This window comes from Haliotis cracherodii, unplaced genomic scaffold, assembly GCF_022045235.1.
Source record: "Haliotis cracherodii isolate W230 unplaced genomic scaffold, xgHalCrac1.p SCAF_5, whole genome shotgun sequence".
NCBI classification, from domain to species: domain Eukaryota; kingdom Metazoa; phylum Mollusca; class Gastropoda; order Lepetellida; family Haliotidae; genus Haliotis; species Haliotis cracherodii.
This window is the reverse complement of record NW_027266308.1, coordinates 54486714-54502107: the sequence shown is the minus strand read 5'-3', so window position 1 is coordinate 54502107 and position 15394 is coordinate 54486714. Positions and strand designations below refer to the sequence as shown.

The 15394-nt window shown below is 42.2% G+C and overlaps 1 protein-coding gene across 1 annotated transcript; it reads right to left on the bottom strand.

Annotated features, from left to right (window-relative positions):
- Nucleotides 1-3723: 3723 nt before the first annotated feature.
- Nucleotides 3724-14072, bottom strand: LOC139442710 (uncharacterized). The gene is made up of 12 exons (XM_071223592.1): nt 13888-14072; nt 12274-12422; nt 9549-9647; nt 9256-9412; nt 9036-9081; nt 8344-8499; nt 7852-7907; nt 7189-7326; nt 6796-6967; nt 5621-5731; nt 4819-5037; nt 3724-4109 (listed from the first exon to the last, which is right to left on the bottom strand). Exons 1-12 carry the CDS (start codon nt 14058-14060, stop codon nt 3888-3890), a joined length of 1698 nt encoding a protein of 565 aa, XP_071079693.1. The 5' UTR covers nt 14061-14072; the 3' UTR covers nt 3724-3887.
- Between the last annotated feature and the right edge of the window lie 1322 nt (nt 14073-15394).

Here is a 15394-nt window from a genome sequence, read left to right as displayed (position 1 = left end):
TCTATAGACTTTCCTAATCAGGAATCTTTCCGAAAAACGAATCCTGTATAGACGTTCCTAATCAGGAATCTTTCCGAAAAACGAATCCTATTTAGACGTTCCTAAACAGTAATATTCCCGAAAAACGAATCCTATTTAGACATTCCTATACAGTAATCTTCCCGAAAAACGAATCCTGTATAGACATTCCTAAACAGTAATCTTCCCGGAAAACGAATCCTATACAGACGTTCCTAAACAGTAATCTTCCAGAAAAAAGAATCCTATATAGACATTCCTAAACAGTAATCTTCCCGAAAAACGAATCCTATATAGACATTCCTAAACAGTAATCTTCCCGAAAAACGAATCCTATTTAGACATTCCTATACAGTAATCTTCCCGAAAAACGAATCCTGTATAGACATTCCTAAACAGTAATCTTCCCGGAAAACGAATCCTATGTAGACATTCCTAAACAATAATCCATCCGAAAAACGAATCCTATACAGACGTTCCTAAACAGTAATCTTCCCGAAAAACGAATCCTATATAGACGTTCCTAAACAGTAACCCACCCGAATAAACAGATCCTACATAGACATTCCTAAACAGTTAGCCACCCAAAAACGAACCCTATATAGACATTCCTAAACAGTAATCCACCCGAAAAACGAATCCTGTTTAGACGTTCCTAAACAGTAATCCACCCGAAAAACGAATCCTATTTAGACGTTCCTAAACAGTAATCTTCCCGAAAAACGAATCCTCTATAGACTTTCCTAATCAGGAATCTTTCCGAAAAACGAATCCTGTATAGACGTTCCTAATCAGGAATCTTTCCGAAAAACGAATCCTATTTAGACGTTCCTAAACAGTAATATTCCCGAAAAACGAATCCTATATAGACGTTCTTAACAGAGATCCACCCGAAAAACAAATCCTATATAGACGTTCCTAAACAGTAATCTTCCCGAAAAACCAATCCTATATAGACGTTCCTGAACAGTAATCTTCCCGAAAAACGAATCCTATATAGACGTTCCTGAACAGTAATCTTCCCGAAAAAAGAATCCTATATAGACGTTCCTAAACAGTAATCCACCCGAAAAACGAATCCTATATAGACGTTCCTAAACAGTAATCTACCCAAAAAACGAATCCTACATAGACATTCCTAAACAGTAATCTTCCAGAAAAACGAATCCTATATAGACGTTCCTAATCAGTAATCTTCCAGAAAAACGAATCCTATATAGACGTTCCTAAACAGTAATCTTCCAGAAAAACGAATCCTATTTAGACGTTCCTAAACAGTAATCTTCCCGAAAAACGAATCCTATATAGACGTTCCTAAAGAGTATTCGTCAGACACACAGCCGATCAGTGGTGTCCAGGCGAAGGTGGTGTCACTGTTAATAATAGTCTTCACTTATTGGTTGACTGACACAATAAAATGAGAGGGTATAAACTTTAAATTGATGCCCCTCTAACGTCTCTTTGAACAGTATTGTCGGGCAAAAGAACGTATACACCCATGTTTGACGGTGGCTAAAAATGAAACAAACAAGAAATGGTTATTCCATGGTGGTGTATTTGATACAGGCACCATAGGCGATATTACATGTATCACATCAATGCGTATCTCACAATAGGTGACGTGCAAATGACGTTTCAAAGAACGTGGGTGTCACAATTACACAGTATCGAGTAATGAGCAGAGTGAAGCAGATATTGTCATGATCTGTTTCAGTTGGTTCACATTACAAGACACTCTCAATAGCGAATGTGACGGCCACGAAAACCAATGCACGCCCAGACGCCGAGGTGTCGTCAGACGCCCGATGACGTCACCGGAGATCCGTTGCCACTCGTTCCTTTGTGCGGTCTTCTGTTGTTGATGAGGACGCCTCCTCATCTGACGATCCAGATGATCCTCCAATCGTTTATTGGAGTTTAAGTCTAGTGAGAGGGCTGGCCATGGAAGAACGGCGACGCTGTGTCCAGCCAAGAAATCCTGGACGACCCTTTGCCTCTTTCTCTGTTACACCGTTACACGTGGCATATCTACTGTGCTTTTTCAATACCTGGGATATTTTGGCAAGGATGTATTGAATACCGTTTCTATGGGTACCGGGTACCGGGTACCGCATTTTTACTGGTGCACGTACATCTTCCAAACCAATGGGCTTTGTTTTGGACCTTACGTTTACAGAGTTTCCGCGACTGTTTTCAGCCTAGTAATGATTTGATAAGGTTTGTGACTTTTTTGGTCAAATCAAATTTTCAAGGGTCTAATTTCTTTTGTCCATCAGTTTAGTTTTTATCATTGCGTGTCAGCTGACTGTGGGAGGGACGCCACAATTGGGCGGGACGTAGACTTTTACAACTATTGTGAAACCATGATTCAATCTAGAATTCGAATCAGCGGATCCTGGGACAACTGAGGACCGCAACTCTTCATCGGTAAAAGAACCTTCTTCGCTCTTTACACACACCTTAGTAACCATAGTTTTGATTCCGTGGAATTATTTATTGCGGCCTTCAATATCGGGGATTACCAATCATTGTTTCAAGGAATTTGCGAGTGTCTTAATTTAGTTTGACCAAATCGAAGAGGGACGAGTTGATAAAAATGGAAAAAATCCGAGGCTTGTCAAAAGTCACGAGGGTGAGATGTTATTTATCATCCAACATCATTCTTCCAACCTTTTCAGTATGTAGCAGTGTCTAAAGCGTAAAAAGTACTGCCGACAGCTTCAGTAGCCAAGCCATTAGTGATGTCATTTGATTGTTTCGTCATGGTAACCAATGACGTCACAATAGTCTGCAAAGTATTGTGATGCAATTTCATTACAGCGATATCTACATTGTAGTTATCGCTGCAATGAAATTGCATCGTCCAAAACTGGCTCCCACAGGAGATATAGCTTGGGTGAAATCAAGCTATATCTACACTGTATATATCGCTGCAATGAAATTGCATCACAATGCTTTGCGTGTCTTTTGATATCAACAGGCGTTGATATATTTGATATAAAAATACACTCGAGTGAGATTCTCTATATCTCACCCAAGCGATATCTCCTGTAGGAGCCAGTTTGGGATGATAAAATCTCTTCGTTGCCTTTAACCATACACTGGGTCTGTCACTGGTGTTGGCGACTGAAGGGAGGTAACTCCTCCCAGCCCCATATGTGTGATGAAGCACATGTCCAAGCTCTTGTCCCATGTCATCAATGGCACTGACTTAAAATCTTCACGAGAGACAAGTTTCGCAGCAAAATCTCCTTGTTGTTAAAAGGGTTGTTAAAATATAATTCGATGGGACCAATAGGTAGGAAGTATGCCTGCGTGTTTGATCGATTGGTAACAAGGCGGATGTAGTTCTGATGTATTATATGTGAGTAAGCGTGTTTACGCCTCTTTCTACTATATTCCAGCATCACCACGATGTGAGACACCATCGACAAACCTCATCATATACATCCATTAGGGGAATCGACTTTGAGACTGCATCACTAACCCATCTAGTATGGTCTTTGCTTTGATCTATTTACCTACTGTCAAACAACGTGTGTGTCGAAGTCGAAGGGGGCCTAAGAACATATTTCGAGTTAGCCGAGGTCCGACACAACCGAAAATGATTTATAAAGAAGGAATACGCAGGGATCACGCTTTTACTTCGAGACAAAGAAAGTTCGACACAACGGTGTTGACTGTATTAATGCTCAAGAATAAACAAAGTGTCATCAAAGTTTTATATCTTCTAAATGGGAACAAAAAAACAGGTTTCAGAGTTAATAATTATAGAGAACCTCCTTGATCCGGAGTCTGTACACGCACATTTTTTAACATTCCAAGCTGTAATCAGGCGGGTTCCCGGACTAACGGCTTGTCACTGTCCACTATTGATGCACATGCACGCTGACTGCTTTTGGGGATGACTCTAGTGTGAAGTACTGTCTAAGGGAGGTAACTTCTTTTCCGTTAACTTTGACCACAGCTTCGTAGTCTCCATGGAAACCGCGGGTGGTGAAGGAGGTTCCGGACTGGTCAAGTCTGTGTGTTTCCTTGGTCATCCACTCGTCCTCAGTCAAGTGGAGAAACCTCTGCCCAGCTGCATTCAACTGAAATGTAAGCCACATCACTATACGACGGACAGGATGCTCGGCATCGCGATAGTACATTCAGGATATTAACATATAAATATGACAGTCGAACAAATACGAATGAAGCTTATAATTAGTTCATGTCTAATGAAGACATTATTAAGAGTAAATCTAGTGAGTAGAGTGATTATGAGAGATCACAGTGTGTCAGAGAGCTGAAGGGTTCTAAGAGAGTTTATGGTGCAAGAGAGCAGAATGGTTATGGGAGAGTACAGAGTGCAAGTAAGCAGTAGGATTTTGAGAGAGTACAGATTACAAGAGAGCTGAAGGTTTAACAGAGTAGAGATTACAAGAGATTATAAGTATTATCAGAGAGTAGAGAGAAAAGTGAGTGAGTGAGTGAGTTGGGTTCAGCGCCGCTTTTAACAGTATTCCAGTTATATCGCGGCGTGTGATGCAGGTCTCAGACTTTTACCACTTCGTTGAAACCCACGAGCACGGGTATGGTGCTAACAAACCTAGAAACATAATCGGGGCGAACCGGGATTCGAACGCACAATCATAGGTTTCTGGCGTGCCAAAGAGACGCAACTCTGCACAGCGAATCGCAGCGCCTTAGACGACTGGTAAGGGGTAGAAACTTAAAGAGAGCTAAATGACTACAGAGTGCAAGAGAGAAGAAGAATTATGACAGAGGAGAGGGTACATGAGATGCATCAGTTCCTACTGTGAAGGAGTCTCCAGACACCAAGGCTGCCGGTTCCCCTCTCCAGTGTTTCTTGCTCCAGAATCCCCACAGCATGATGCCCTCAACAGCTGGGTGGCCATAGAACGCCCTCAGAGCGGTCTCGTACCAGTCTGCCCGGGTATGCTCGTCGCTTGCCATGACGTCGAACTCTGTCACCCAGATTGGCAGGCCAGCTTCAGATATGATGTCAAGATGTTTCTGGAAGAGTTGAGTAGCTACTGGGGCTCTACTATCAGTCTGTGATCAGTACTGAAGAAATGACGATGGGAGGATTGAATTATTCTTGTCGGTCGTGTAAAGAAAAGTTTCAATTGACCAAAGGGTTGTCTAAAAATAAATGTTATTAACTATCATGACGTTGACGTTTACACTTTCGTTAAAAAGACAAAGGCCGAAACTCTGTAAAAGTTCACAAGATAGATTAACAGCGTGGATAGATAATTTATGGTGCTTAGGGTAGAGTAGGGATGTGTGTTAAAGGGGGAGGGGGGGCAAAAGAGTTACCAACAGTCATACAAAATAAAAAAACGATAGGGCATCCGGATCTAGAGATGAAAACACAAAGGAAAAGTCAGACAGAAAACATGGTGACATAAACAAAGACATACACAAAGCTGGACATACACAAAGATGGACACACTTAATCGGTATACAATGAAAATACAGAGGCATACAAACGCATGCACAGCCGAAGTGACAGGACACTGGCGAGACCTGGTGGGCAGTCTAACATACGGACTGGAGACAGACATTCACACATACACCTTTACAGAGTACCCACCTTTATCAGTGTAGGGTCGGGTGCGGTGTTGGCTGTGAAGTGACACTGTACACCGACACCGTACAGTCCCACATTGGCATTCTTAAACCTAACAGCCTGGTCTCGGTAAGCCTGCAAACCACAGTACAGTCCGACTGTATATCTTGCCGGCGTATATACATGTATACTAAATAATAAGTTAACTGAATTGTTGGGCAAACGAAAGTATACACTTGAAAAATTGACCAAATAATTACGATCACTATTTATCAAAACGTTACTAGGCTGAAATACTGTAAACTTAAGGATTGTAGAGTCTCAATTCTTCATGAGGAACAGAAACATGTCTTGAAGAAACATTAAGTTTTTTCCCCCAGATTTCACACATACATCGTCGAGCCAGTGTTCACACACTTTAAACATGGCCCCCGAGTGGCATGCGTCTCTATAGTAAATTGATTGATTGAATATGGCTTTACGCCGCTTTTATTAATATTCGTGCAATATCACGGTGGGGAACATCAAAAATGGGCTTCACACATTGTACCCATGTTGGAAATCGAACCTGGGCCTTAGGCGTGACGAGCGAACGTTTTAACCACTGGGCTACCCCACCGCCCCTCTATATATAGTAGGTTGTTGCTTTAAGTGTTCAAGAGGTCGCCTTCTGCCTCAGCAATTTTGGCTGGATTAAAGTGTTTTTAGATGCGTTTTATTAGTTCCGTTTTGATTAAGAATACGCCTAAGGCCTCGAAGTTTTCTAGCTTATTTTGTGGGTTTAGTATTGCTCCTAGAGTGAGAGCCTTGTTTAGACTGTATATGTATGGCGGAGAGGGCGTTTCTATATAGAGTAGAGACAGCGATACTCTCAAACCCCTGAGTCTGCACGAGATAGTCTCGAACCAATAGCTCTTACACGATACCTTATAAGGACCAACACACAACTATGATACATAACCGTCGAATATCATTTCTTGTTTTTAGTCTGTATCAAATATGGGTTTATACTTTCTTTTGCCCAGCAGTTTACATCAAAGTGTGTGACACCAAGAATGGGCTTCACACTTTGAACCCGTGTGGGGAGTCGAGCCCGGGTCTAAAGCGTGGCGTGTGTACGCTTCAATCACAAGGCTACCCAAAAGCTTCACCCGAGCGAAGATCCCGTGTGATAAGAGAGGACAGTTCTGAGTTAATACCGTTGTTAAGGATCCCAGAGCCACCACGTCGTAGTCATTGAGGAAGAGTTTGACATTAGGACCTGCTTGATGGGCGATACGGAATATGTCCAGGTTGTAGTCTCGGTCGTGAAGAGTGTCCTGGAACCAGAAGCCGTGGAGGTTCTCATTGTCAACATCCCAGTGTTCAACTCTGAAATTAGAAAACGAAATAAGCTCAAAGTATATTGATCTGAACCAACAAGTGTAAACTTGGACACAAAGGGACGCAACTCTGGCCCTACCAGTAGATCATAGGAAAGTATATACCAGAGACAATAAAATAGATCTATTTTATGGCCTCTGTATAATATTATACTTTCTGTATTTGTATGTTTAAATAAACGAATTTCTTTGAACAACTGTCCAGCTTACAGATTCTTCGTCCTGCCCACGATGTCCTGAATGCGTTGCTGGACGGTGTTCTTGAGCGTGTTGCCAGTCAGGGCTCGGACCCACTGGGGCACATACTTGGGCTCAGACCATACAACGTTGTGGGCGCGAATCTTCTTGCTGAAAGATTGATTGATGCGTTACATACTTTGTGTCTGATAATGAACTTGATGTGTATACTGGGTTATTGGACATAAAGTGAGTGAGTTTGATTTTACGCCGCTTTTAGCAATATACCAGCAATATCACGGCGGGGGACACCAGAAATGGGCTTCACACATTGTACCCATGTCGGGAATCGAACCCGGATATTCGGCGTTATGATCCAACGCTTTAACCACTAGGCTACCCCACCGCCCCTATTGGACATAAATACGTGCTCAGACACTTTACACTGTTTTCTTGTAGACATACTTGGGATGGGAATGGTTCCACACTTTTAATACACATGTTTCATTACAAAACTCCTTTCTCTTCCTTTCCTTTTCATCTTTGAAATTAAAACTTAAACGCTTTCCCATGTGTGGCTAAGACATCCCAAAGCCACTTCATACATGCTGAATACTCGTGTTGCTGTGTGACAAGATTATAGTGGACTACAGCAGAAATAAAACCAATGATGTGCTGTGTAGATATGGTTCATACCCGTTCTGAAGTAACTTGTATATCATGTCGAAAGCACGTTTGTAGTTGATTTGTCCCTGAAAATAAGTTTAGTCAATCGTCTATAGATCAGGTCAGTTATACCATACGTGATATCAAATATTCTAGTTCAACTCTATCGCATTAGGAGGAGTAGGTGATGGAGGGGAAATATAATATAATAATATGTATACCTGTAGTAGCATGTAGAAACATACCTGTATACTACTACTGCTACAACCACTACCACTTCCATCACCACTACTACTATTAATACTATACTACTAATATTCGAACTACTTCTGCCATTATTATTATAATTATAATTATGATTATTATTTTAATTTTTGTAAATTCCAATCCTGATTATATTACACTTTGCTGATACTACTTCTACTACTACTACTAATACTACTAATACTACTACTACTACTACTACTACTACCACCAACAACAACAACAACACCACCACCACTAGTGTATTCTGCCCCCTACCTTGGCAGGTTCCATGATATCCCACTTGAGTGACGCTTCACTCACTGCCCAGTTGAAGTGTTTGTTGATAAAGTCCTGGTAACGGCTGTCCCCGTGAACGTAATCGTCAGCTGAGACCGCGGTGCCGAACGGGAACGACTTCTTTGTCTGAATAATCTGGGAATATACTAATATCGTTACCATTCTACTGACCAATATACTTCCGGTCTAGTCGCAATGGTTTTCAATGTACTGCCTGCTGACGTATCTCCGATCCACCCTGTCCTTCTCAATATTAAGGGTAGGTACGACTCTTTTGTTACGTTGCGATGTGAATATTAGTTATGTTTAGAATTCCTGTCGTCAAGAGACACATTTTTCTATTTGTCGGGTCACCCTATTTAATTGGAGAATATACACTTGATAGCTCTTTGTGTGGTTTTAAGAATACATTTTTGTGTATAACTTATATCCGTTGCGGTTTCTTACGTCAGTTTGGCTACGTCAATTTTACATTAAACAGGTTAATCGCCCTGAAACCAAATCCTTAAAATAGCATTTTGAAGTGAACTTCTCGTTAGGTTTGAATATATTATTTTAACATTGTTTTGAGCCTAATATATGTAAAAAACCCTCTCTTAGTTTTATCTCTTATAATGCACCTAGGCATGGCATAGCGTTGCGAGAATAAGGACAGATGTCTGTCAACTTACATCTATTTCAACTTGGTTGGAACTGATTCCATTTTCCAAGGTAAATCTGAAACATAAGTAAAAAATAAATTATTTTATTACAGGACATGCATATATTTATCGTTGTTGTTTTATCATTATTGATAAATGTGCAAATAATAAGCCTAAAATGACTTACAAACTGTGTTAGCACCAACAAAGCTATTCAAAGCAAAGCGGAAGCACTCTTAAAATCACGTACTCAAACTTGATATCACTTTTTCGGAGCCTTTCTATCACACTGTCTGACTCCGCCCTCCAGTACTGATTGGCTACAATAGGCGTGATTGACATGTCATCAACGATGAAACTGACACCTGCCGACGCTCCTTGGAAGTAGATCCGAGTGTTCTTTATGGCTGAAACAGACAACAAAGTTGACGGGATAACTGATCTGATTGGCCGAAATACGCTGTTTTCTTGAAAAGGAGGCCCAGAAATCTTTAAGTAGCTAGACTCCAGAGTTCATAAACCTATATGAACATCATACTGTACCTTTAGAAGGCGCACTGAAGTCGCCGATAATTTGTACCCAGCCATCACTGGCCCTGACAAGAGGTTGAGATGCAACAGGGATGTAGCTGATGGTGCCATCTGAAACATAAATTAGTATCTGTACAGAAGTTCCCACAGCCTATAAATACCAAGCCTGCAAATTGATTTATAGCTAAATACAGTCACGTTTTAGCTGTCAACAAACGGTTCATTTACAGACTGAAAACAAACCCAATGTCAAACTGTTGTTCCCACGTGTCTAACAGTAATATATAAATTATACATGTGGGAAGGTGAATCTTGCATCCTTCTCGAACTGAAGGACTACTCGGAATCGCCTTAGAAACCAAGGGCGTGTTTCTAGTAAGGGGCTCCTCTGAAACCTAGGTGGTGCTTCTAGTTAGAAGCTCCTCTGATCCCTAGGTCGTGCTTCTAGTAAGGAGCTCCTCTGAAACCTAGGTCGTACTTCTAGTTAGAAGCTCCTCTGAAACCTAGCTCGTGTTTCTCGTTAGAGGCTCCTCTGAAACCTAAGTCATGCTTCTAGTACGGAGCTCCTCTGAAACCTAGCTCGTGTTTCTAGTAAGGAGCTCCTCGGAAACCTAGGTCATGCATTATTAAGGAGCTCCCCGGAAGCCTAGGTCGTACACCTTGTCAGGAACTCATTGGAAACCTAGCTCGTGCTTCTAGTAAGGAGCTCCTCTGAAGCCTAGATCGTGCTTCTATTAAGGAGCTCCCCGGAAACCTAGGTCGTGCTGCTAGTAAGGAGCTCCTCTGAAACCAAGGTCGTACTTCTAGTTAGAAGCTCCTCTGAAACCTATGTCGTGCTTCTAGTAAGGAGCTCCTCGAAAACCTAGGTGGTGCTTCTAGCAATGAGCCCCTATGAAACCTAGGTGGTGCTTCTAGTAATGAGCCCCTATGAAACCTAGGCCGTGCTTCTAGTAAGGAGCTCCTCGGAAACCTAGGCCGTGCTTCTAGTAATGAGCTACTCTGAAACCAGGTGGTGCTTCTAGTAAGGAGCTCCTCGGAAACCTAGGTGGTGCTTCTAGCAATGAGCCCCTATGAAACCTAGGTGGTGCTTCTAGTAAGGAGCTCCTCGGAAACCTAGGTGGTGCTTCTAGTAATGAGCCCCTATGAAACCTAGGTGGTGCTTCTAGTGATGAGCCCCTATGAAACCTAGGTGGTGCTTCTAGCAATGAGCCCCTATGAAACCTAGGTGGTGCTTCTAGTAAGGAGCCCCTATGAAACCTAGGTCGTGCTTCTAGTAATGAGCTCCTCGGAAACCTAGGTAGTGCTTCTAGTAAGGATCTTCTCTGGAACCTAGGTCATATTTAAGCGTTCATAGAGAAACCTGAAGGGCCTGTCACACACTACCGATGTACCTCACCGGAACGAAACCGGAGCAAAAAATTAACAACGGCGAGAAAATCTGCAGAGCTCCGGCGAGAAATTGACCGTAGCAATACCGATGCAGTACCGTCGTTCCCGTTGTGATACCGATGTCAGAACCGATGTGCTACCGAAAACCTGTTTTCTGTCACCTTAGTGTTACCGATGCGCCGCCGATGTTATACCGATGTACTACCGTTGACCGGAGCTATAGCGGAGTGATACGGTTCCGCTGCCGATGTGACGGTGGAGCTCCGGTATCACATCGGCGGCGAATCGCTGCTACTTCGGTGGTATTCGGTAGTACTACGGTATCACATCGGTACCAGTACGGGGTGATCCATAAGGCGGTGCTCTGCCGACATTAACGAAGTCATACCGGAGTATAGTCCTGCACCATGACTGTGGAATATATTTATTTTATGAAAGAAAATAATCTAGAAACGCATACAAAAGTAAGTCTAGCTAGCTCCATTCCACATGAAATCAGCATAGGGGGAAAATATATTTTTAGAGTCAAGAAGGATATTGTGTAATATAAGATTTCATAGACTAAATGTTAGTCTAACCGGAGTACTGCCGTTGTAGTCCCGTTGCTCGCTCCGGCAGCGCAACGGTGGACATTTTTTAGCATGTTCAAAAATTTCTACCGTCGCCCACCAATGTTCTGAAGATGTCCTGACGATGTACTACCGTTCTTAGTGATATGATATTCCGCTTCCGTACTAGTACCGATCCCCGAAAATCGCCAAATTTGTGCTTCGGTATAGCTCCGGCGACCCAAATCGGCTTGGTGTGACAGGCCCTTTAGGGAGGTCAAGGCCGTGCTTCGACTGACCTTGGACCACCATATACATCCTTCATGTGTTCTAGTGGTAGAGCGTCCGCCCGGAGAGCGGAAGGTCCGGGGTTCGATCCCCGGTCGCGTCATACCAAAAGACGTTGAAAGATAGTACTTGTTGTTACCCTGTCTGGCGCTCGGCATTAAGGGGCTAAAACAAGGACTGGTCGGCTCGGACTCAGTATACTGTGTCTGAGTGGGGTATTCATGTTAAACTGCGGCATGGTATCTCAGTGAGCTAGCACTATAAATCGGCATCAGTCCGGACTAGTACAAGCAGCCACACAAACACACACACATGCATGACAAGTTTCACCTCACCTCCTTCATGTGTAATTTAGTGTTCACAGAGTTGAATGTAGTTAATCATTCTGCTACCTGAAAACAGACGACATTCACTCTTTTCGGTGATTTGGGACAACGGCGATTGTCCATACACCTAATTACCACACATACGATACAGGCTAGAAGAGTACACCAGTCTACGATGCCACACACCCGTGAAGGTTACAGCCAGCTCCAGGTCCACCTTCTGCCCGATCTTGCCCTGCTCGTCGTTGAGGAGTTTGACGTACCCCTCCACCCAGTACCGACCACCAGGGTGGACGCCGGTCAGTATCTGCGAGGGACCCATGTAGTACATCGTCCTGAAAGGGCCAAGCTACGATAAGGACAAAGTATGCCCCACTACATCTGCTCATTTAAAAAAAGTAGAAACCCTGAAAAACTGTTGGGAAAGTTATCACATGCAACCATATAAACGAGGCTTATCGTAAAACAATCTCATTAACATCAGATCTTCGTTCCCGATACCGCTAAACAAAGATCGGAGGACATCCCATTAGGGGTCACGTCAGAATGACATTTCATCCGACCAATCAGAGCGTCGCTTATATATCATAAAAGTGACAGTCGGAATGTGATTTCTAATCATGCAACCTTGACAAGTTTAACACGGGGTATTCCGAACGATAGTTACGGGCTTAACGACTGAATCCATACAATCTAGACCACCATGACTTCTTGTCAGTCATTCAATTGGTCGGTCACAGTTCGCGAAAGGTTGGTCTGACGTGACCCGTAATTGGATGTCCTCAGATCTTTGTTTAGCGGTAGCGTGAACTAAGATCTGATTTTAATTAGATTGATCATAACATTACCTGTTCTTATACATATTATATTCTATTTTTCATTAATAACACCATCAAAAAATGAAACATTCAAATGACCTATAAAAGACTGAGATAAAAGATGTTTCAGACAGCCTGTTTCTGAAATGTTGACCATTGCCAAGCCCTTACCCAAGTTCAGGAAATGTGTACATATGTACTACACAACACCATCTGGGTCATAATTGCTTGCTCATCATTACGTTTTCTTGAAGTTGCAACAATCAATTCTTTACCCTTTACACTCACGTTAGCCATACTTCAGAACTTGATGAAAGCTTGCAAGTGATAGAAATCAAAAGACTAGGTTCGCTTTATTACGAACTTGTAGGTGTCCTAACGTCGGATAGTTCGAAGACTCTTTATGTCATGCCTCGTCAGACAAACAGTCAAAGCAAAACTATCATAGCAAAGTGTTACATAGCTTCAACAAGATGAAAGCACAATTGGACAAGGAAGTCACGTGGGGAATCGAATAAACTTTGTTTGAAATACAAATTGCAGAATGTGTTATGCTAAACAAACAAGAACATAACCACATGTGTTGACAATTATCGCGATACTAAAGGGTTTCTAGTTCGAACAAATTTAATCAAATAAGTCAAAAGTCACTTTTATGCCTGCTAAATCAAACTTGATCAATTTAGTTCCAAAGAATGTCCTATTTACACATCTAATATGTTAGATATATGTGCATCTACAGCATCTTGTATCCTGTTCATGTGTATTTAAGGCGACTAGTGAGTGAGTGAGTTTGGTTTTACGCCGCTTTTAGCAATATTCCAGCAATATCACGGCGGGGGACACCAGAAATGGGCTTCTCCCATTGTATCCATGTGGGGAATCAAACACGGGACTTCGGCGTGACGAACTGACGCTTTTATCACCGCCCTTAAAGAGAACAGAGGCCACCAGACATAATGTGTCTTTCTTGTACACTAACCTTCCTGTAGCTTTAATGCCATGATGTCCACTATGATGGTCAGTGGTCAGTTCACAGTTGAAGCCCCAGCAATCCCAGTGGGTCAAGGACTCCATGTCACCATTTAAGACAAGATTTTGTCCACGAACAAGCGAAGAAAATAACAGGGTAATCAATACAACCATTTTCGCCATTGTTGTGTTTTTCCGTGGACAATTGCGGTTATCTTTAGTCTTATCAGTAGCAGTTGTCACGAAAGAACCTGTGATCTAAGGTGCGTTTAAGTTGTGTTCTCAGAAGTGCCTGAATCTGTCGTGATTCAATTTGCAGGTTGATATTAATGTACGGTTGGATGTTTGGGTGTTTGTCGGGAGTATGATACCCATATACGTGTTTTTTTATTTGAACAGCACACAATGATTGTTTAGCTTACAGACACGCGCGCACACACACACAAACACACACACACACACACACACACACACACACACACACACACACACACACACACACACACACTCACACTCACACACACTCACACACACACTCACACACACACACACTCACACACACACACACACACTCACACACACACTCACACACACACAGATAATATATATATGGTATATATAAGTAATACTTATATATCTATATGTATATATATATATCTATATATATATATATATATAAGTAATTGCAAGTCGAGCGTATCATACAATATATACTAACGAAAAAAGTAAATAATACACGTTTCAATAATAAATATCTCCCCGACTTAAAAGATCGTTATTTACATTTTGCACGTGCATGTTCATGCACGGTGCACAATTTGTATATTTACGTGTTGATGCATGTTACTCACGCACGTGGTTTTAGAATGTGAACAGCACACAATCATTTTTGTGCTCATAAAAATCAATGCCACAGCTTGCTGAAAATCAACCTCTACGCGCCGTGGGTATGCTGCAAACACGAAGGGCGCAAAACGAAGGTGCCAGTTCACGCCTATCTTTGTGTAGACAGCATGTTATGTTCAGAAGACAAGACTGGGACAGCATACTGTTCACAGATGAGTCCAGGTTTCATCTGGACATCTCTGATGGTCGTGCAAGGGTCTACAGGTGTCCAGGAGAAGGTTAAGACCTGAATCACTTCGGGCTTTCCTCTCACATTAAGCTGACACGATGTGATATAACACGACGTGGAATATTGTTCCAAGTGGCGTTAAACTCAACTCACTCACTCATTCACTCACTCATAACATAATGTTTGCCTCCAATCATATTATTGTTATTATTACTTGCCCGTGAAGAGATCACCTGTTCAATAAACATACAGCTGTATTACACATTGTGTAATACCAAAGCGCGTGCTTATGGACGGCGGGAACAAGTTCCACTAACAAACATTGAAAGCTCTCAACATCGCTTGGCTTATTCAACGACATTGTGTGAGGAGATGATAGATCACCGAGAGGAGCTTATGCACACTCAGTAACCTCAACAACCCCGTTGCTAGGCTGACGTCA

Coding starts and splice junctions, on each gene's coding strand:
- LOC139442710 (XM_071223592.1), bottom strand. CDS start 14,060: ATGGCGAAAATGGTTGTATTGATTACCCTGTTATTTTCTTCGCTTGTT. Junction 9,413..9,548: donor CTTCAGTGCGCCTTCTAAAG/GTACAGTATGAT, acceptor TGTCTGTTTCAG/CCATAAAGAACACTCGGATC. Junction 9,082..9,255: donor AAAAGTGATATCAAGTTTGA/GTACGTGATTTT, acceptor CTTATGTTTCAG/ATTTACCTTGGAAAATGGAA.